The 21,407-nt window shown below is 39.2% G+C and overlaps 1 protein-coding gene across 1 annotated transcript in view; it reads left to right on the top strand.

The window, feature by feature from the left end:
* Positions 1 to 21,407, top strand: part of pcxa (pyruvate carboxylase a) — a 180,021-nt gene that overhangs the window by 22,253 nt on the left and 136,361 nt on the right. Inside the window, exon 8 of the mRNA XM_017492563.3 lies at positions 16,765 to 16,883. Within this exon, the coding sequence (XP_017348052.2) occupies positions 16,765 to 16,883 (119 nt within the window). The remainder of the gene's footprint in view (positions 1 to 16,764; positions 16,884 to 21,407) is intronic.

Here is a 21,407-nt window from a genome sequence, read left to right on the forward strand (position 1 = left end):
GAGTAAATGTGCCACGTGCAGACCGACTAATCGATAATGAGATTTGTTGACAGATTTTTGTAATCGATTATCAATTTCATCACTTAGTAGTTGCAGCTCTAATAGCAATAGGTAGTCCTGTTTCCTCCCTCAGTCCAAAGACATGCGCTGTAGACTGATTTCTCAATTGTCCATAGTGTGTGAATGGGTGCATGATTCTGTGTGCTTGTGCCCTGCGATAGGTGGCACCTCATCCAAGCTGTCCCTGGGATAGGTTCCAAGCTCCACCGCGACCCATTGTATGTGCAGTACAGAAAATGGATGGACGGGTGTTATACCAACAATACAAACAAGGATTATGACAATAATAAGCATAAATGAATTCTACAATATAAATGATGGTTTGATTCTTTTAATTATGAATGTTTGTTTATTATAATATTGCATTTATGATGATGATGCAGATAATATGGATAATTTATTTGGAAATTGTTTAATTCATTAGAGCTATTTCAATCACATGTGGAAGTCTCATAAACATTGCACTAGAAGAATACCAGTTTTTTTTTTCCCATATTAAAGAAATGTTTTCGGCCACAAGGAACGACTGTATCTGTGCCTCATATGCACTAGATGGCACTGCTGTGACGTGGTAGCCATCAGACACCAAAGTGCTCCAATCATATCAGCTGCTGGTTAGAGCCTGAATCAAGACGTGTGGCCATGCTTTTATTGAACAATGTGCAGAGAATTAACATTGATTGTCATTACTGGCAGATATCAGATTATCCTGTGCCTAAGAGAGGCTGTTTTGAGCAAAGATCTGAAAGAATGTGTAGTAGAGTGTGCTGCGCTGCCACATGGCTGCTGTCTGATACTTATCTGTTCATTAGATGTGGTGCACTGGACCAGCTCGCTGAAATAATTGCTCTTTATTTTGGTGACAGCACGTCAGTGTCTACTTCGGTCGCTTTAGCTTGTGTAGAGAATGCCAGTGTAGAGAGATGTACACACGCCTAGTGTAAGACTCTCAAATACTACTACACCACACATGCTAAATATTCCTGTCAGCATCTAGTCCTGTCTTGCTTTTTATTAGACTACCTCACCATGTTTTTTGGTTCTTTTTATAAAGTCTACTCAAAGGCAAGAGTTGACACTTGAATGTAACACTTCAGCTATGGCATGTTCTTCTTATGGTAGCATTCCATTAGCATAGGTTGCTAGGATTTGAACAGCAAAACAGTATGTATTAGAATTTGTCGTACTTCTAAATGGCCGGTTGTAGGCTTTATTAAGGTAGACGTGCTATTCCAGGAGTTATGGTAGTTTATGTATTTGTTAGGATTTTTTTTTAAAATGGTGTGCTCATCAAGCAATTATGGTAACTTGGCACCTCGCATGGCAGGCCCGATACATGTAGGCTAGGCCCGGGGCAAACCATTTGGGTAAAAAGATAAGCGTGCACACAGACAACCTGTGAAATTTTAAAGGATGTTGGGTTTAACAAAACTATAACTCATTCTAATGTGATATTTTGCTTTAAGAACTTTGTCATACTCTCTCGAGTTAATCCTTTCTTTTTTTTTGTATGCCTACATGTTGGCAAACTTGATTGAGGGAATGTAAATAGACGGACCCTCTACATCTAAAAATGTTTAAGTGGATATCAAAGCACTTGGGGTGCATATGCAGCAGATCTACCCATTTACAAAACTGGGAATGTTATTTGATGAGTTGTAAATGATGCGTAAACATAGTTGAGTCATAGTTTGATAAAATAGTCGTGTTTCAGATGGTTTTATTCTGCAGGTCAACTGCATGGACTGCTAAACCCTCCTTGGCCCTCCGCCCAGCTTGGGACTGGAACAGCTTCCCTGTTTGTCTCCCTGGGATGGTTGGGCAGCCATGTTTGTAAATGAATACTACCATTATCTTAGAGCTTGGTGTTAATATAACATCGAATATACAATAGCCACGTTACCATAAATGATCAATATTGTAGGAGCAGTGATTGTGCAAGTAAAATAAAACGTCTCAAGTTACAAAATGTCAGCATTAATCTTTGCTTAATATTGATTTTTAGTTGCATAAGGATGTATTTATGGGCAGAGATTTTCCAGACCTGACATCAGAACTGACACGAGGCTCCAGCTCGGGAAACATGGCAACATCTGAGCAAGACTGTAGTGCTAGCGGTCCTTGAAGACTGTTTCATTTAAAAACTAAACAAAACAAGCTTTTAAAAATCAAATTGTTATTTAATGAATGCAACTTATAGATCAATGTACTCTATTATATACTACATCTATGTACTACAGAGCATCTTTCTGCCAAGGAAATGTAGTAATAGGTAGGCTTTATTTAAACCTTTTAACTGGTGTGTACAACTCTCTCGTCAGTTATCTGGAATTTGCCCATAGCAATATTGCCTAACTCTATCGCTGGGTTAAGAAAACATTCTGAAGGCACAGTATTTTTGTCGGCAGCTATCCCTGGAGTTCAGATCTTTTTGTTAACTTGTTATTGAAGAGCTGTCAGTACTGACCTGCCTACTACATACCCCATAATTCCAAAAAAAGTCTTGCATGACTGAGCCATATTTAAATATAGATTTTTGTTGGCATTTAGGTCAAATTTGTTAAAGTGGCGCTAAATTTTAAATGTCCCCATTTTAATGAGGGTTTTTTTTTTTTTTCTTTCCCCTCTCCACAGTACAAGCAGGAAGCAAACTGATGTGAGGATATACGAGCTTGTGATGTTCATGCAAAATAGACTCGATTCTGCATGGATCGATTATGCAACTTATTAGGAGATAAAAGTGCTAGCTTTGAAAATTACTTGTGATGCCTTTTGCCTGATTTGGAAAATAAAGCCAAATTACAACAGCTCAAAATTACAGCTGGCTTAATGTTTAGTTTGTTGATCTTGTTCGTTGGATGCTGGTAAACCCAGATAGATAACTGAGAATTGCTCTTCTGACAGATTAATTCCCTGATTTTGTGGTCTGAGGTAATCTATTTGGACGAGTCAGGGTTGCAGTTCTTGCCTAGAGGGCTGTTTGTGTATACCACAATTAAGCGTAACCACAAGGACGTGGATGGAGTTGGGACTTCTGGTGGAAATGGGGGTCGTTCCAGATCTGATATGCATTTTCATAAATTCTTTATCAGGGTTAAGGTGTAAAGATCAGGTGTGGACAAATGATAAAACGATAAATTTATTAGTTTGACCACTAGGCAAGTAAAAGTTCCAGGAAACCAAACTGACAAGGCACAAAGTGGTAGCTAATGTAATGAAATAAGATATGGTTAGTAAGTTATCTACTTGAAGTGTATAAATATAAACCAAGCACATGTTCGTGCTCTAGACAAAATGTCAGCAAGTTAGTGACTAACGTTTAGGCCAAGAACTGTGGGTTTTTCTGTCCTCATCACACATGATGCCCTTTACACTTTGTGCGGTTCTACCGGTGTTTCTATGTACCTGCATGTTCCTGATTCTGAAATGATGGTTTCAAATACTGCCATAGCCTCAAGATTCGATGTATTGCGTCTTCTGAAATGCTTTTCTGCTTTATCGCGGTTGTAGAGTGGTTATTTGATTTAACACAGCCTTCATAGCAGTTGGTGCTCGTCTGTCCGTTGCTCATCTGATGGTTTTTTTTGCGCCCCTTTCCCGTGGTGTTAACTTTAGAAACGTGTGTGAATCAAGAGGAGCTAGATCAGCAGCTTCCCAAATACTGAAACCAACACATCTAGCACCAACAGCCATGCCTTGATGTCACAGATAACTTTCCCCATTCTAATGTTTGATGTGAACATTAACTGAAGGTCTTGGTCTTGATGTACATAATTGTCTTCATTGTGCTTCTGCTAAATTATTGGCTGGTTGGATAATTTCATGAAGTAGAAAAATTACCCCCCTTTAAAAAAAAAAGAAGTAATTTTTATTTACTTATTGCAAACAGGACTAGTGACTAGGAAACTATTTTTTTCTGAACCCATTTATCGGCCATTTATGAACCAAAATATGGAAATCATTTGTCCTGGCATTTAGTCCAGTGCTTTGTCCACCTCTGAGAGATATTGCTAGGACAGTTTAGACTTTCCTGTGCATTAAAAGCATATTAAATAATGAATTATTCAAAATGCATGTTTTCAATAATTTAAAATAATGGACATGCAAGATGCTATGAGCAATGGGGTTAGTCATCCTTTTAAAAATTTCTTGAAAAAGTTTCTGCAATGTTGTTTGGTCTATGTGCGCAGAGCACTTGGTTTTTTATTTATTTATTTATTTATTTATTTATTTTTTTAACAAAACCACAAAACAGAAAAAAATCATTTTTGAAGAGCTGTTGTGCTTGGCAAAGGGCTTGAAAAGCCCTTTCAGAATCTGTTGGATGAGTCACTTTTTGAAAAGTGTCGTTTTGATGTTGCCCATTTTAACGTTTGCAGCCGATTTCTGGTAATCGCCTAATGATAAGTAAATGAAGCTTATGTAATGATAAAATGTCAGTGCATTACTTCTGAAAAAGGGCCTGTTGTAAAGCCACTCTTACCAGGAAGAATTCATTAACTCCAGACCGAAGGCGCTTCTTTTGAGCAGGAGGCTGAAGGAAGGTTGTTTTGAGTGAACTCTGCTGTTAAAATGTCTGCGCTACTTTTAATGGGCTTCCCATTCCTCATTTAATCAGCTCATTTCGATGTCCTGGTTTTGTCAATTTGGAAATGTCATGGCCTGTAGCTTTTATTGAACATTTCTGTTCATTCAGTGACTGATGCAGTGAAAGGGAGTGTGGTGGTGGTGGTTTTTCCAGACTGTCACGCCAGAATGAAAGATTCTCTTTGTATATTAACAAACTTGGTATTGTTCTGCACATTCTGGCACATATTAACCATTTCCCATGACATAATGTACTACACTGAACTCAGCTGCATATCTTCTCCTAGTCTGCGGTGTTTCATTATCCTGCAGTATGCTGTGGCAAGTATAATAATTACTGAAACTCAGTGATTTTTGCATTAATTAAACCATGGCCATGCAAAATGCATTACTAGCTGGCAGGTGTTATTTTAGGACGCGTTTAATGTTGATCCAATCAAAAAGTGAATTACTGCTCTAGATTAAAGCTCAGTGTTGGAATGTAACCATGACAACAATCACAATCCACTTCTTTAGGCCTATATTGCTGTATTTGATATTTGTTGGCTTCAGTACAGGGTAATGATTTAATTAAAAATGTCAAGAGCAGAGTGCAGCGATGCCCAAGATGTAACCAGAGCAACGTGTGTGTGTGTGTGTGGGTAGCATATTGAGGTATGTGTGTGTGGACTCCGAGCTGTGAATGTAGGTAAGGTAAATTAATGCAGAAATTCAATCGTATACATTGCTTCATATGACATTCTGCTGAATTCTAAACAGATTTGGATCGCACCTGTTTACGAAGGTTTAGACACAGATCAGACTTGTGCATACGCATTTTGAGGAATGTGCTTAGGCTCATGAACGAAAATCAACAGCCATTTATGCGTTTAGTAGTCACACATAGAAGGTGAAGATACCAATGCATAATTGAACACTCCTTATTTGAATTGGCTCAGTGAATAAGTCAATATGAGCGCTGTGTGTACGTGTTCACCTCATTTAAGCAGCTGTGCTTATCTCTGTTCTCTGAGAAACCGATTGACCTAAGTAGTACATGCATACACGAGTGTATATCACAAATATGCCCATGAACATTTACGTTCAATCTCCCCTGTTGATTGATTTTACCTCTGAGAAACACCTCCATTAATGCCTCTATGCGTAGGAGCGAGAGCAAGTGTGCCTGGACACGCATGTGTTTTGCATAAGTGAGAAATGAGGGGATTTGGAGAGACTGTGAGAGCGATGAAATTCCTCCCCCATCTGTTCAGTCATATGGCAGCGGAGAGGGAAGAGGAAAGTTAGGATGGAGAGAGCACTTCACCAGGCTTTGCAGATTTCTCAGTGCTGACCCCATGTTCAGGCAGTCAAAGCTTCTCGAAGCCTCTTCAGCATTTTCTTCACTGCTGTTCCTTAGAACACCTGCATTACTAACGAGATGGGTTCAGTATTCTTGAGCCAAATTACTCATCACTTGTGTCGTGGTTCGATGACCGAAGCTCTGAGTAGTTTACCAAAGTAGCAAATATTATGGCTACAGCACTGGTTAAATGGAGAAGGTTTTCAAACACAGGAAAAGCCTTACAGGAACAGTTCTTCATTGGGAGAATATCTAGCACTTTTCCACTGGATGCTTCAGTACATTTCTACACACCAGGTTACCCATGATCGTGCTGTTTTCACCATGCCAGCCATTTAATGGTTAAATGTGATTGTTTGGAGAATCATTTGGACAGTGTCTCTGTTCATCCATCCATTTTCTGTACCCTTTTTCCTACACTGGGTCGCAGGGGAGCCTATCCCAAGGAACTCTGAGCGCAAGGAGATGGCATGTTTATTACAGGTTTCTTTTAATTTTTTTATTTGAAGTAATATTTAACCTCTCGCGTTTCACTAGTTGCCATCTACTAACCACCTGAGAAACTCTTCCATGAGTTATGTGATGGAAAACTGACACGCACAACCAGAATGCAGAGAGTTCTGGGTTGGGATGGCGTGTGGGGTGTTTTTTGGTCCAGTGGATATTAAACAAAGTGAGTCAAGACTTTGAAATGAATATTCTTTGCACTGACTTATCGTATCAGTCTAGTGGGAGGTGTTGTATTGTTGTAGGATAATCCACACTGGGGTAGGATGATACTAACTGTAATAGTGTTGGTACTTGATAATGTTGTAGAATAGTAAATTTGTAGTTCAGTCCTGTTGTATTTGTACATAAAATGTACAAAATGTATCTCAAAGTACATTTTAGTTGAGGTCATACTTTACATAGGCCTTGAAGAAATTACAAAATGTTAATAATGAAATAATAAGAGGGATCATAAACCTTGCATGTTTTGTATTTAGTCTTGCCCTGAATAAGCCGTTTCACATTTACATATAGTCCACGAGACACAATATCTGAATTTACACAAATTAACCAGTTCAAAAGTTTACATACACTTGATTATTAATATTGTTTCCTGGATGATCAGCGACTGTTTTTATGTTTTATGACAGTTTTTCATGAGTCCCTTGTTTGTCCTGATCAGTTAAACTGCCCACTGTTCTTCAGAAAAATCCTCCAAGTGCTGCACATTCTTAGCTGTTCCAGCATCTTCTGCATATTTGACCCCTTTCCTTTTAACAGTGGCTATGTGATGCTCCATCGTTTCACACTGAGGGACTTGTACACAACTATTACATAAAGTGCAAACATTCACTGATGCTCAAGAAAGCAACATGATGCATTAAGACCCAGGGGGGTGTAAACTTTTGAACAGGATGATCGGTGTAAATTATTTTGTGTGCTGGGAAATATCTTGTGTAGCTTCTGAAGGACAGTACTAAATGGGGAACAAAACAAGATCTTTAAACAAAATGACAATTTACACCATTCATCGTGTTCGAAAATTTACACCCCCTGTCTCTTATTGTAGTGTTTCCATTTTGAGCATCTTGAGTGAATGTTTATGAGCAGCTTTTGTCACATCACTGCCATTCCGATCGTTGTAATTTTGCAATACTATGCAAGCTGATGGTTTACCTTCCCATAGTATTCCTCTAATTTTCTCCCCTAACAATAAAATCAGACACATGAGAATATTAGTTATTTTTTTAAAATGCAAAACAGAAGGCAAAAGTCTCTGCTATCTATTTATCTATTTATTTATCTATTTATTTATTTATTTATTTATTTATTTATACATTAGTTTATCTGCCATCATATCCTTGCCACATGTACGTCAACAACACAATTTCAAGTAGCCAGTACTTCCCTGAAATCTGTCTCGGTCATGCTCCAGCATGGCAGGAAATGGTTTTCTCCAAATAAGTGTCAAAACAATGAATCACATATTGAGTTCAGTATTGAATTATGTTGAATCAGTGAGTGTGATTCATGCTGTTGTGTGAGCTTGGCTATTTTATGGAGGAAAAAAAGACTCTCCAGCACATGTTTCTTAGAATACTTAGTGCTGGATTGCAGATGCACTGAATTGCCAGTTTATTAGGTACAATTTACCTAATATCTGTGTCCTATCCGTATGTGTACAGTGCTGTGAAATACGAAATGCAACATAAAACAAAGGCAAACTGTGTGAGCAAATACAGTAGTTTTTATTAATTTTTAATTGAAGCAAAAAGTTATCCAACACCCATCACCAATGTCAAAAACTAATTGCCCCCTCAAACTTAAAATCTGGTTGTGCCACCTTTTAGCAGCAATAACTGATAACTGGAGACCAGTGTCACTTACTTCTATGCTTTGGATCATTGTCTTGCTGAATATTGCAGTTGTGCTTGAGTTTCAATTACAGAGTGAAGACTGGACATTCTACTTTAGGATTTTCTGGTAGAGAGTAGAATTCATGTTTCCCTCAATTATTGCAAGTTGCCCAGGCCCTGAAGCAGCAAAGCATCCACACACCAACATATTCACATTACCACCACCAGGCTTGACTGTAGGTATGATGTTCATTTCGTGGAATCTGGTGTTAGGTTTACGTCAGATTTAACACAACCCCTGTCTTCCAAACAGTTCCACTTTCACTTTCCTTCAATCCATAGAACATTCTCCTAAAAGGTTTGTGGATCATCAAGGTGTGTTTTGGCAAAATTCTAACGAGGCTTAATGCTGTTTTGGGTTCGCAGTGGTTTTCACTTTACCACTCTTCTGTGTATGTCACTTTTTCCCAGTGTATTTCTTATCGTGGAGTCATGAACAGTGACCTTTCTGATGCAAGAGAGGACACTAGGTCCTTTGATGTTGTCCTCGGCTCTTTTGTGATTTGCTACATGAGTAGTTGCTGTGCTCTTGGAGGAATTTGGGATGGTCTTTCACTTCTGGTAAGGTTCACTACTGTGCAGAGTTTTTTTTTTTTTTTTTTTTTTTTTTTTTCCATTTGGTGAAAAGTGCTCACTGTGGTTATTTGGAGTCCCAGTGCCTTTGAAATAGCTTTATAACCCTTCCCAGACTAATAGTCACCTTTTTCATCATTTCTGGAATTTCTTTCTACTTCGGCATAGTGTGTTACTGTGTAAGACCTTTTAACCAACTTTGTGCTGTTGAAAGTTCTATTTAAGTGTTGATTTTGCTTGAACAGGGTTTGTAGTAATCAGGCCTGGCTGCGTATAGTCCAGCTGAACCACATTATGAATGAGGCCTCATAGGTTTGGGGAATTGGTAACTACATAGTCTAATATATTTTCACACCGGCCCAGTCGGTATTGGATAATTTCTTTTTGCTTCAGTAAATAACACAAAATACAGTTTTTAAATGATGTTTTTCTCAGGTTGCCTTTGTTTTATCTTAGATTTTGTTTTAATTTCTGGAACAATTTTGAACAAGATAGAATGTCTGCATCTGTGTGTGATGTTACATACAACCTTCATCAGGTTTCATCATCTCAGAGAAACCAGAACACCATGTTTAATTAAAGCTATAAGCCACAAGAGTGTGTTACTGATTTTATCATGCATGAGGGTGCTCCTGGGCACAATGTACTAGCCCCAGTTGTGTTTGTACTTGGAGCTTTGTGCTTGATTTTAATAAAGTCTTTGCCCATTTTTAGCTTGGTGGTGTGTTGACTTGACTAGACTTGACCGGCTTTATGAAATATTTGCCCTACTCCAACTAAAACCTTGTTGCTAGTGGTGAATCTTTCATCATGCACCAAGACAGACTGTCATGTCTCAGTGATGTATCTGAGTCAACAGAGGCTAGGGTGAAGGCTAACACATGCTTCCTGTGAGACATGTAAAGCAAGTCTTTTTAAACTGCTGCTCATGCTATGTCAGAGAGTGGCTCAGCAGTCTCTGAGGATAGTGCTGTCTGCCCTCTTGTGCATACATGAGCTCATTGCCACTCACAATTTGCATCATTCTGCTTGACCGCAGACAGAGATGCAAGCCATCCCAACCAATTATGCTTTCTTGTCTCCCAGTCATGGATGACTGTGGTGTTGTCAAACTTGTATTCTCATGGTACTCAGGAGCCTTGTGAGCTAGTTCATTATGTAATTATATAATCCTTTAGCACCAACTCTGGGGAAAGCTTTTGATTTTTAAAAAAAATATTATTTATTTTTTTAAAAATAAAAACAAGGACTTTTTCTGCCCTATTTTATTTTTCAGGCATCTTAAGCTTTTCCTCAGTTCTGTCTAACTCATCACTCCATTTTCATAGTTTTCCAACCATAAATGACACAAATCACGTTTCCATTTTAATGTGCTGTAAGAACTTCAACTGACTGTGGTGCCAGTTAACTACTAGCTCAGGGGTTCCCAAACTTGGCCCCCCAAATGGCATTAACATTTGTCCGAGGCCCGTCTTTTGGAAGATGTCTTTAAAACACATTAAAAATACAGACTTCTGAATAGATCTCCCTTTTTTATTAACAATTACATGTCACATCTTTACATTAGGAATTGATTGTGTGTGGTTGTCTGAGAGTGAGAATAATTTTCACACCAAATTTGAGGCCCCCTGGCAGCCCCCAAGGGGGCTGCGTCCCCTACTTTGAAAACCACTGTACTAGGTAACTACTAACTACTAGGGTGCCAGCGTTGTTGGTTTCAAACCTGCCGTGATGTGTTTTATAGGTGTGCATGCATTGCTTATTGTACACTGCCTTCAAATATGGCTGAATATATACTAAACATAATAAACAGAATCTGTTTATTCTATAATGGTTAGAGGATTTCGTAGCCTTTTTTTTTGATTGCTGCTGCCAAAAAGTTTAGATTTTGCGGTGGCTTTTTTCAAAATTCTACGATACAACTTGCAGAGTGTTTTGTGGGTTTTTTTTTTTTGTTTTTTTTTTTTTGCATAAATCTACTGGAATTGGCGAAATTGCAATTGCATAAAATTGTTTTGCAGTCTTTTGCAGTGATTAAGTGAGACCTTTTTAGCTGTACTCCTGTTTAACGCATGTGAGTTGAAGAGGGCTTTGGCTGAATGTGTGCTGTGATGTCACATGACTTGGCCCAAATCTGCAGAAAATCTGCAGTAATTTTGAAAAATCACAAGTTCTTCTGAATAATTTTGTTTGCTTGATTTTGTGTTAACTTCTGGGACTGTATAATGAACTCGCAGAGGGCTGGCACCACATTTGAATGTAGCCATATTGCTCAACTGTATTAAATGTGGATTTAATGCACGATTTCAGCATATGTTCCTGGATTTAGAACTGTGCTCGGTTAGTGCTACTTACAAGTATGTGTGCTCCTATGCAATATTATGGGCATTACACAGCCCTCTGACCTTCACCAATGATCTTCTCCTGCTTTTATTACCCCTCCAACTGGTGTTTCTCTCCCAGTATGTCCAGCGAGCCTTGTTGTTTAATTGACTTTGCCGCTCTGTGGTACAATGACTTGGCAGGAATTTTGATGTAGTACAGACCGACTATAATCTCTTAGCCCCAAGATGGGCCTGGCGTTTTCCTTGCGTCTCGGCACAGCATGGCAAAAAAATGAGTGCTCTTCCTGAAGCCGTGGAATGAAAAATGTACCATTTACAAGTCCTGTATTTGCGCTCATGGTGCTATTGTGTCCCTGTCGAGGAGGTAACTGCATTACAGTGCAGTGTGGCGTGAGCAAGATGAATGTTTCGCGTACACAAACACCAATTATATCCGAACTCTATGTGAATGTTTTCTCCAAATTTATTTTTGAGGGGGAGGGGGTAAAGCTTCATGAATTGCATCACTTGTTGCCATTCTAGCAAAACAATTTAATTGGTCATAACAACCCCCCCCCTCCCCCCAACCCCCCAAGTGGCAGGATTCAATTAGAGCTTGTAATTAAATGATGTTCAAAACATAGGTGGTGGTGGTTGGAGCAGGGTGGGGTGAGGGTGGGGGGTTCTAATGGAAGTTGATTTTTGACTTTGTCTTGTGGCTTTAGTTGCTATGGTGACATGGATCCTTCAGCACTCTTTGATCCAGGCTTACGTTCACCTCTTTGCTACTTTTCTGCTCCCTTGTTTTGACGTGTGACTAGACAAACTGCAGCTATGTGGGCATAAACAGGATGTAAGAAGGTGTTTTTTAATCTTCATTTGGCCTTGGTGATACCTTTTTTGTGCTTTTAGTCTTCCTGGTTCATCTTTCTCTTATTTCTTCTCTACATCCCTATTTCTCTCTCACTTATTTGCTCAGTCTTGGTTGAACATCCCTCCATATGACTTCCCTTGACTTCCCCCAGAAATGTTGGTGCTGTGGAAGCTGTGAGGTAATTACAAATCGTATCAAGCTGTGAAACTTGTAATTACTCATTTCCCTTGCCCCGTTCCCCCTTCTTATGCCCCTCTGTGGAATGCCATCTGTCCTCATCCTCGTTCTTGTCCTCGACCACCCCCTCAACCCAGTCGTTTTCTTTTTTTAGTCTCTTCGTTAGATCTTTTCAGACATCGAGCTAGAAAACCCAGAGCTCTACTATAATTTGAGAAATGAACATTATCCAAATATTAGCGGTGATGGGGAATGCTGCATTAAAAAATAATAATTTGTCGGGATTTAATGAATCAGTGTTCTTTTAGAGAAGAACTACTTCATGTTCACGGTTCATCAGTATTAATCACATTTAAACAGTTGTTTTTCCAAAATCATCATCATAAGGCAGTGACCCCATCCCAGCCCCAGTTAATATTGAGTCCTGCACTACACTGTTTTGTATATTGTTTCACTTGGTAATGTGTAACATGTGGCTGTGGCCCAGGTGGTAGAGCAGGTTGTCCACGAATTGTAGGGTTGGTGGTTCGATTCCCGGCCCATCTGCCTCCACATCTCGAAGTGTCCTTGTGCAAGACACTGCTCCCGATGGCAAGCTAGCGCCTTGCATGGCAGCTCTGCTACGGTTGGTGTGTGAGTGAATGGGTGAATGAGAAACGGTGTAAAGTGCTTTGTAGAACTGCTAAGGTTTAAAGGGGGGGACGCTATAAGTGCAGACCAATTACCATAAGGTGATGGAAGCAAACTGTTTTACACCACTACACTGTTCTACATTTTGTAGATTTTTATCAGTGCTGGACAGAGTAAGAAAACTAAAATAGAAAACGGAATAATAGACGATTGAAAATAGGATTAAAATGCCTGGAAACACCTTGTTGAGGAGGAATATGGCAAGTCTGTACAGGATTTCACAGAATTTATCTTTTGTAATTGTTGTAACAAAAAATTGTTGGTCAAAGTGGTTGCTTTTTTAAAAAAAAAAAAAAAAAAAAGGCAAAGCAACTTTTGTGGTTTTTTTTTTTTTTTTTTTTTTTTTTTTTTTTTTTTTTTGGGTGGAAAACTAATTGAATTGGTGAAATTGCAAGCACAGGAGTTCTTTTACATTTCTACCAGCAAAGACACATGTAATCGATGATTGCTTAAAAAGTATACCATGGGCAACAGTATGCATTTTATGTCAATTTTCTGACCTCAAGAAGCATTGGGCTCTCTAATATATAAAGAGAATACTGAAAATAACAAATCAAATTTCAATTAAAGTTTAGCACCTAATTAAAATCTGAAATTCATGAGCATTTTTGTTAATCAGATAATCACTCTTCTGCAATTTAGCAGAACACAAGCTATTCATCAATTTTACAGCTTGTCAAAAATGCATTTTTCTATGCTTCATGGAGGAAAAGTGACTCACTGGACTTGATCTTTTATGTTCTATGACAGGGTTGCGTAGTGTGAAACAGTTTGCCTCCACTTTTGTGTAATTTGTTTTGCACGGTCTTTTGCAGTGATAGTTGGTTAATGAGACCTTTTAGCTGTACTCATGTTCAGTGCATGTGAATCTAAGAGGGCTTTGGCTGAGTGTGTGTTGTGATTACTACACGAGCATCATGCAGGTGGGGTCGAGGGGGAGGCAGTGGTGGCTTGACTGTTAAGGCCCCAGCACTGCCAAACTGCCACTGTTGGGCCCTTGAGCAAGGCCCTTAAACCAGTATTTCCCAAACTTTTCCAGGGCAAGGCCCCCCAAATGGCGTTAACATTTGACTGAGGCCCCCCCTTTTGCGATGTCTTTAAAACACATTAAACATACAGACTTCTGAATATATCCCCCTTTTTTTTTTTTTTTATTAATAATTACATCTTGCATCTTTACATTAGGAAGTGTGTGTGTGTGTGTGTGTGTGGTTGTCTGAGAGTGAGAATTTATTTTTCACACCAAATTGTTGAGGCCCTTGGGCGCCCCCTGGTGGTTCCCAAGGCCCCCACTTTGAAAACCACTGCCTTAAACCTCATGGCTGACCCTGTGCTCTGATGACATCATCTTGGCCAAACCTGCAGAAAACCTTTTTGGTGACTTATTTATTTTATTTATTTATTTATTTATTTATTTATTTATTTATTTTGAAAAATTGCAAGCGTCAAGTATTGTGGTGTTTTGCATTAATTTCAGTGGTCGTAAAATCCTGGTGGGACTGTGCTATGGTAAATCAAATGACCAATCTTTACATCTATGGTGAGCAGAAAAGCATTTCAATATGCACGCCATGTCTAACCTCGAGGCAAATGGAAACTGCAGCAGACAACATTGGGTTTCACTCTTGTCAGCTAGGAACAGGAATCTGAGGCTACAATGGGCACAGGCTCACCCAAACTTGACTATAAAATGGCTAATAACCACAGGATAGTGTGGTAGGATTTACATGGTCATAATAGTGCAGTCACAGTTCATTGCCCTTCCCTCTGGCACACTTTTGTTCCCCCTGTCAGTAGGATACATCATTGTGAGTGAGTGAATGTCTTGAGCTTGGAAGCAGGAGAATGGATGGAGGACAGTTAAGTAATCTGTACCTCACCTGATGGTTTCTCTTTTTCAAACTTGCCGTGTCCGGACAGTGATGGAGAGTATATTAATCACATAGAGTGGAGTTTGGTAAAAGAGGGCAAAAATAGTGTTTTGGGGATGGTAGTTCCAGCTGTAAATGGCTGAACAATAGGTTTATATTAATGCGATGGTTCTAACATGGTTTTTATCATGACGGGTCATACACAAGGACTTGTATGGTTGACATTTCATAGACTAAGCCTAATAAACAAAAAAAGCAACTGTTTTAACAAAAAACATAATTGTTTGTGTTGTGAAGCTTTTTGTTAGTTGTTTACGTAACATTTTATGGAAAGAGTCGCATGTGTCAGCAAGTGTATGCTTTGTGGTTTCTCTGTTTTTAAAAAAGAAAAAAAAAAAAAAAGATGAGCTGTATTTGTCACTTTAACTTCAAGACCAAGAAAAGCACAGGCTGGTGAGTTAACAGCTGTTTACCGTCGCTGTAATGCAAACAAAACAGGTACTGAATTGTCTTGTGCTCATTCCACAACATTGTAGTTGTTGGCAGATTGCTCTTGTATAAGTGGAATAACACACTTCATGCTGTTACATGAAAGTAAATAGTAACACCATCCTGGCATGTATTGTTTTTGTAAAACAGCACGGCCTGTCTTGTGCTATTCTTTTTGATGTTGCTCATAATGCCTTTGGCGGCTAACTAGTCTGTATACCGGGGTGTCCAGTCTTATCTGGAAAAGGCCGGTGTGGGTGCAAGCTTTCATTTCAACCAAGCCGGAGCCACACCCGAGTCTATTGAAAGCGAAGATCAGCTGATTAAACTGGTGGAATCGGGTGTGGCTCCTGCATGGTTGGAATGAAAGCCTGCACCCACACCGTCCCTTTGCGGAGATTGCACACCCCTGCTGTATACATTTAGCTAATGGACGCCTAGTGCCTTTGTAATAAACAGGGAGAAAGGAAACCCATCCTTCCCATCTGAAATCCCAGTCATGGATCTCTACACCACTGCTGAATTACAAACTTATGACCTCCAGAAAATAGGAATGAAGTCCTTAATACGCCATTGTTATTGCTTTTGGCGAATGAGTAGGCTGATGAAGTATTTCTCATTCGGAAACACCAGTTAGTAATCAAATCCTGTCAGATGGTGGGCTATGTGAGGCAGCGTGGGTACACCTGCAAAATCACACTGGCTCCCCAAATTAACAGCACCGAAAAGTCATCAGGCTGGGTGCCAATTTTAATTGCCAACCCCTGACTTGGACTATGATCTATATATAATGCCATATTAATTTATCTAGTTTTTTTTATTGTAATTGTTGCTTGGAGCCGGCTGCGTTTTATACACACTGCTGATTTTGGGCTTGAGCCGAGTCATGGAGTCATATGATGGGTGCGGTGTGAAGGTGCAGTCTACTGAAAGGATCATGTGGATCTAGGATCCTGTGTACAAAACAGACCTGGTAACAGATTACCCAGCCTGCTCTAGCCTCTTCTCTTTCTCATAATCAAGCTTTCAACCAGCCAGCAATTTTAAAGGTTAGCTCTAAATGTTTAATCATTTCATTGCCTTAAGGGTCCGGCAGTATTTTCTAATAAAATCCGGGTGCACTGATATTTCTGTTGAAAATATAAAGCTACATTAAGTTTGTTGAAATGAACTCTGGCAGTATGACCTATTTTGCTTTATTTAGTTTAATCTTTTTATTTTATTTTTTCATACCGATTACTGTTGGACACTAATGTTGTTGTGATGGTCTTAATTAAATTTGGTGGCTTAGCAGACAGCCTCTACCACTCTAATCTATGTCTTTTAATTGTCCTAGCAGTGTGCGGTCCTTTACATCTATTTCCTCTGTCAGGTCGGCTATGAGAACGCTGGCACGGTCGAGTTCCTGGTGGATAAGAATGGAAAGCATTACTTCATCGAGGTGAACTCTCGTCTCCAGGTGGAACACACCGTTACCGAGGAGATCACAGAGTGAGTGAAGACTAATAACGAATATTTTTGATATCCCCCCTCTTGTGTCCCAACAGCAAACGTTCCTAAACCAGTTGGAACAAAATTAAAAGCTGGTTATTTTTATTCCTTTTGCATGCTCTATGTAGGCATAATATAATTTAGTCTGATAATATCCCCATGAAAAATCTTCTTAGCTGTGCTTTTTGTTCCTTATGTTGTTGTATTTCCGTCTGAAACAGGAAGTCAGATTTGACTGACTACACAGCCAGTAGCATTTGAGTCTTGGTATAGTAATATGATATACCAGTGGTTGTCCATTTAATAATGTTTATTTGGTCCTAAAGTATTGCTGTTTCGCAAATATTAAAGAATGAAGGATATGTGGAATCTTACAAGCATGCAATATGGGTCAGGTTTTTTGTAAAATGCTAATTACATATAATTGTCAACATAAAATGCTTGCCATTTTGGAAGCCTTTTGAATTCAGAGTTGCTGCTCAGTGCTGCTCTGGTGCTAGTGAAGACCTGCGAACCTTTTAACGTGTTTTGTACGTGCTCTGCATTTTAACGTCAAATGTACAATGAACGCTCCGCCTCCTTTTATTCTCCCAATAAAATTTAGACAACACGATAGACATTATTGACTCCGTGCAGGGTTTGTGTGGGGTTTTTTTTAAAATAAATTTTCCGATATTAGCCAACAATCTAGAAGCCCTGCCCCCTTCCTCCATCTCTCATTAGTAAGCTCTCGTCTAGACTATTAGCCATTGCCCCACTGCTTCCTGTCAAGGGAAATGGAGAATGTTTTGAGTTCATTAATGTGGAATCAAATCTGTCATACTGTTTGATTGAGCTACCATTGGACAATATGAGATATTGATATATAAATATGACGCGAAGTTGGAGGCTCCTGCTGATTTTGATTTAAAATTGTAATTAATTAGCGCTTTTTGGTCATATATTTTGACTTGTTCTGCTTCGTTTCCTTATTTGCACTTTTAACTTTGTGGCACGTTAAGATGTCTTGAAAGAACACGAAAACCCGTGGTAGCGTTCAGACACGACTGAGGCCTAGTGTGCGCGCCGTGAGCGAGTCCCCTTCTCCCCCGAATCCGCATCCCCGAGCAGTGACCCTGACTTCGCCGCACTCAAGCTTGAGTTGCTGGCTTCACTGAGGAAGGACATTGCCGATATTTTTAAAAAGGAGTTTCAGGCGATGTTCAGGGATGCGCTGTCTACTATCCGGCTTGACCTGCAGGCCGTGAAAGCACAGCAGGCTGGTGATAGTCACTACTGAGGCTACCATAGCAACACTGAAAGGTACTGTTGGGGAAATGGAGCACGCGCTCTCCGGTTGCACCGATGACATAGTTCATATGAAGACTACTATCGAGTCTCTCACTGCAACCGTGACTCAATTAGAGAATAAATGTGAGGATTTGGAGTCTAAGTCACAGCGCAATAACGTTAGGATAGTGGGAGTTCCAGAGGGCCCTGACACCTGTGCAACTGCTGCTGTAGCGGTCTTGTTAAAAGAGGCGTTTGGTCTGGAGAAGGAGCCGGTTTTGGACCGGTCCCACCGGACCCTTCAGCCGAAGCCCAAGCCTGGTGAACGACCACGAGCTATTGTGTGCAGATTCCACCATCACAGTGACTGTGTTGATATTTTACGCCATGCGAGAGGGATCCAGCAGATTAAAACGAGGGATTTGACCATCTCCGTTTTCCCTGACTACATAGCCAAGACGGCCCGGGCTGCGTTTAACGAGATTCGGCGTCAACTTCATGGTATTGAGGGAGCTCGCTATGGAATACTTCACCCAGCTCGGCTTCGCATTACATATAACGGTGTCCGGAAGGACTTTATTTCAGCAGAGGAAGCAGGAGACTCTGTTAAACTCTTGATATCGGGATGAACTGCATCACCTATATAGTGGAGCTTTTTTCACTTTTATTTATTTATTTTTAAAAATTATTTTATTTATTTATTTATTATTATTAATAATAACAATAATAATAATAATAACAATAATAATAATAATTATTATTATTATTATTATTATTTTTATTTATTTATTTATTTATTTATTTATAAATGGCATCCCTTTATTGTATACTTTATGGAGTTACAGACACTTCCCACTTAAATTTTTGTCCCTGTTCTTGGGTTTTATAATATTTATATAACCAGCGATAGTTGGGGGGGGGGGGTAGGTGTTTCTCTTCCTTCGTCTCAGTGAAATATTTGGGGAAGGGAGGAGAGAAGAGAAAAGGTAAATGAATCACATGAAAATGAATCGCATGTAAATGAATCTAATGAATAAATAAATTAAAACGAAAATATTTGTGGTTTTGTTTTTATTAAAAAAAAAAAAAAAAACTGTTTTCCTTCCGCTCTCCAAAAATACTGCCCTGGTCACATGACACACCTGTCAGCTACTGGCGAAAGCAATCCAGTGTGAGAGCCACTGAACTGTATGTCACTCAAGTGACTGCTTTATCAAACACATCATCTTGCACCATGCTGAAGGCCTGACATTTCCATTCTCGCGGCCACTTATTCAGCTCTAGAGAACTCTTGACAAAATATTTGCTGACATAATCAGCCTGCAGTTAAAGCCGCATAACTACGAAATGATTAAGCTCTTTCTGTAACATTATTATCCACCCTGTGCGGCAATTAAAGTTTTGGGTGATTTGATATGTGCTCGTTCGGATACAGGATGAAATTCCGATCAGTAAACGAGGTAATGAAATCCTGCCATTTTACAGGATTTATAGTGTTCCCCTGTTTCCTGGGGGGGAATTAAGTAGAGAAAGAAGTAGGTCTGAAGCAGACTGCGGAGTAAGTGGATCTCAAAGGGAACAATATGGATATAAATATCTCTGCTCTGCTCTCAGACTGGGAAGACTGTGCAGAACTGCTTCATGTGTGTCTGCGTCTGTACGTAGTGACAGTCAGGCAGTATTTGCCAAGAAAGAGCCACATTTTGGCAGAGAGAAGTTGTTTATGTCGTTTGTAGATTTATACTGTGTATATACTAATAGTACACAGCATAAATATACACTTGGAGTATGTCTTACAACCTTTTAAGCTGTATTTAAACCATAAGAACATAAATGACACCTTAAATTCACCACCTTGATGTCCTATTGGTGGGATGAAAGTCATTGTCTTCAAGGAAATGGTACTTCTCAGTTCTTTAAGTAAGCAAGATGCAGTTTCATTTCTCATGCAGCGTGATTCATCATACTCGCTGTGACAAAACGACCAACAACCATTCATTTTCAATGAGAGCTGGCGACTTGAGGACCATCGGCGACTACGTGCGGGCGTGTCCAGTGACCGGACAAAGTTAAGAAGTTCAACTTTATGCAAATTTGGACCGACTTCGACCGGTGCATCGACTACCAACGGAAGTGAAGACAGAGTGTACGTGATCTGTAGCCTCACTAGGGCTGGGTTTTTAAAAAAAAAAAAAAAAAAAAAAAAAAAAAAAAGATTCTCCGGTTTTAATTAATCTTCAATTTAACGAATCTATATCGATTCAGCAAATCCACGAAGCAATTCTTAATGCGTGTGCTTTACTTAACAGGATGTGAATATTATGTGTAGTTCACCTCTCGTTGTGAAGATGTCACCATCTTTCATGTCGTGAATTTTGAAAACTGTTTTATTTGTTAAACATATATTGCAAGTTGTTAATGAATTTCATTGTTGCACATTTACAATGTGGTTTATTTTTATTTTTTATTAAAAAAACAGTAATGTGCAGTTTGTGCTTACCTTGTGTGTGCACTTATTTCTTGTTACAATGTTACTCAGAGTAAAAGTAATTCAACATAATTGTGTGGGCCCAATTGTTAATGTAAATGTCTACATCAGGAATATAGCCAAGTTGGAGGGTTTCAGTTACCAGCTTGTATTAAAACATGGATTCCATATCTGAAAAACTAAGTTTAAAGGAAATATTGATCTAATCGATATTGAATCAAATTGAAAACCTATAAATAAGAATTAAATCAAATTGGTTGCAATACCCAGCCTCCTGTGCTCACTAGGTATTTTGCTTTAAACGCACTAAGGCCATAAGCTAATTGATTTTAGTTGCAGTTTTTAGATGGCTTCAATGGCAGAGAGCACACACTGCTTCATCTCTTAGCATATGATTTATATAAATACACTGAGTCTTGTATACAAATGCTGCCCCTCCAGAATGTTTCATTTCAGTGACAAGAAAACTAGTTTGTTGTCAAGTGTTAGCTAGTTGCACCACCCACTGCAAATTGTTACTATGGCAACCAGTAGTAGGAATGCCTACTAGCAGCTCCATAGTACAGTGACTGGAAAGTTGCAGCGTTAAGCTGTTAAGGCAAACACTATGTGGGTGTTTTTTTATTTTTTTATTTTTTTTTTGTTTTGTTTTTTTTTTTTCTTTTTTTCTTTTCTCCCCCCCCTTCCTCCCCCTTCAACATGACCTAGTCACATCTTTTAGTTCCCTCAACTTCTATACCATCTAAATAATGATGAGTCTTTATTGG

Source organism: Ictalurus punctatus, chromosome 18 (genome assembly GCF_001660625.3).
Source record: "Ictalurus punctatus breed USDA103 chromosome 18, Coco_2.0, whole genome shotgun sequence".
NCBI lineage: Eukaryota > Metazoa > Chordata > Actinopteri > Siluriformes > Ictaluridae > Ictalurus > Ictalurus punctatus.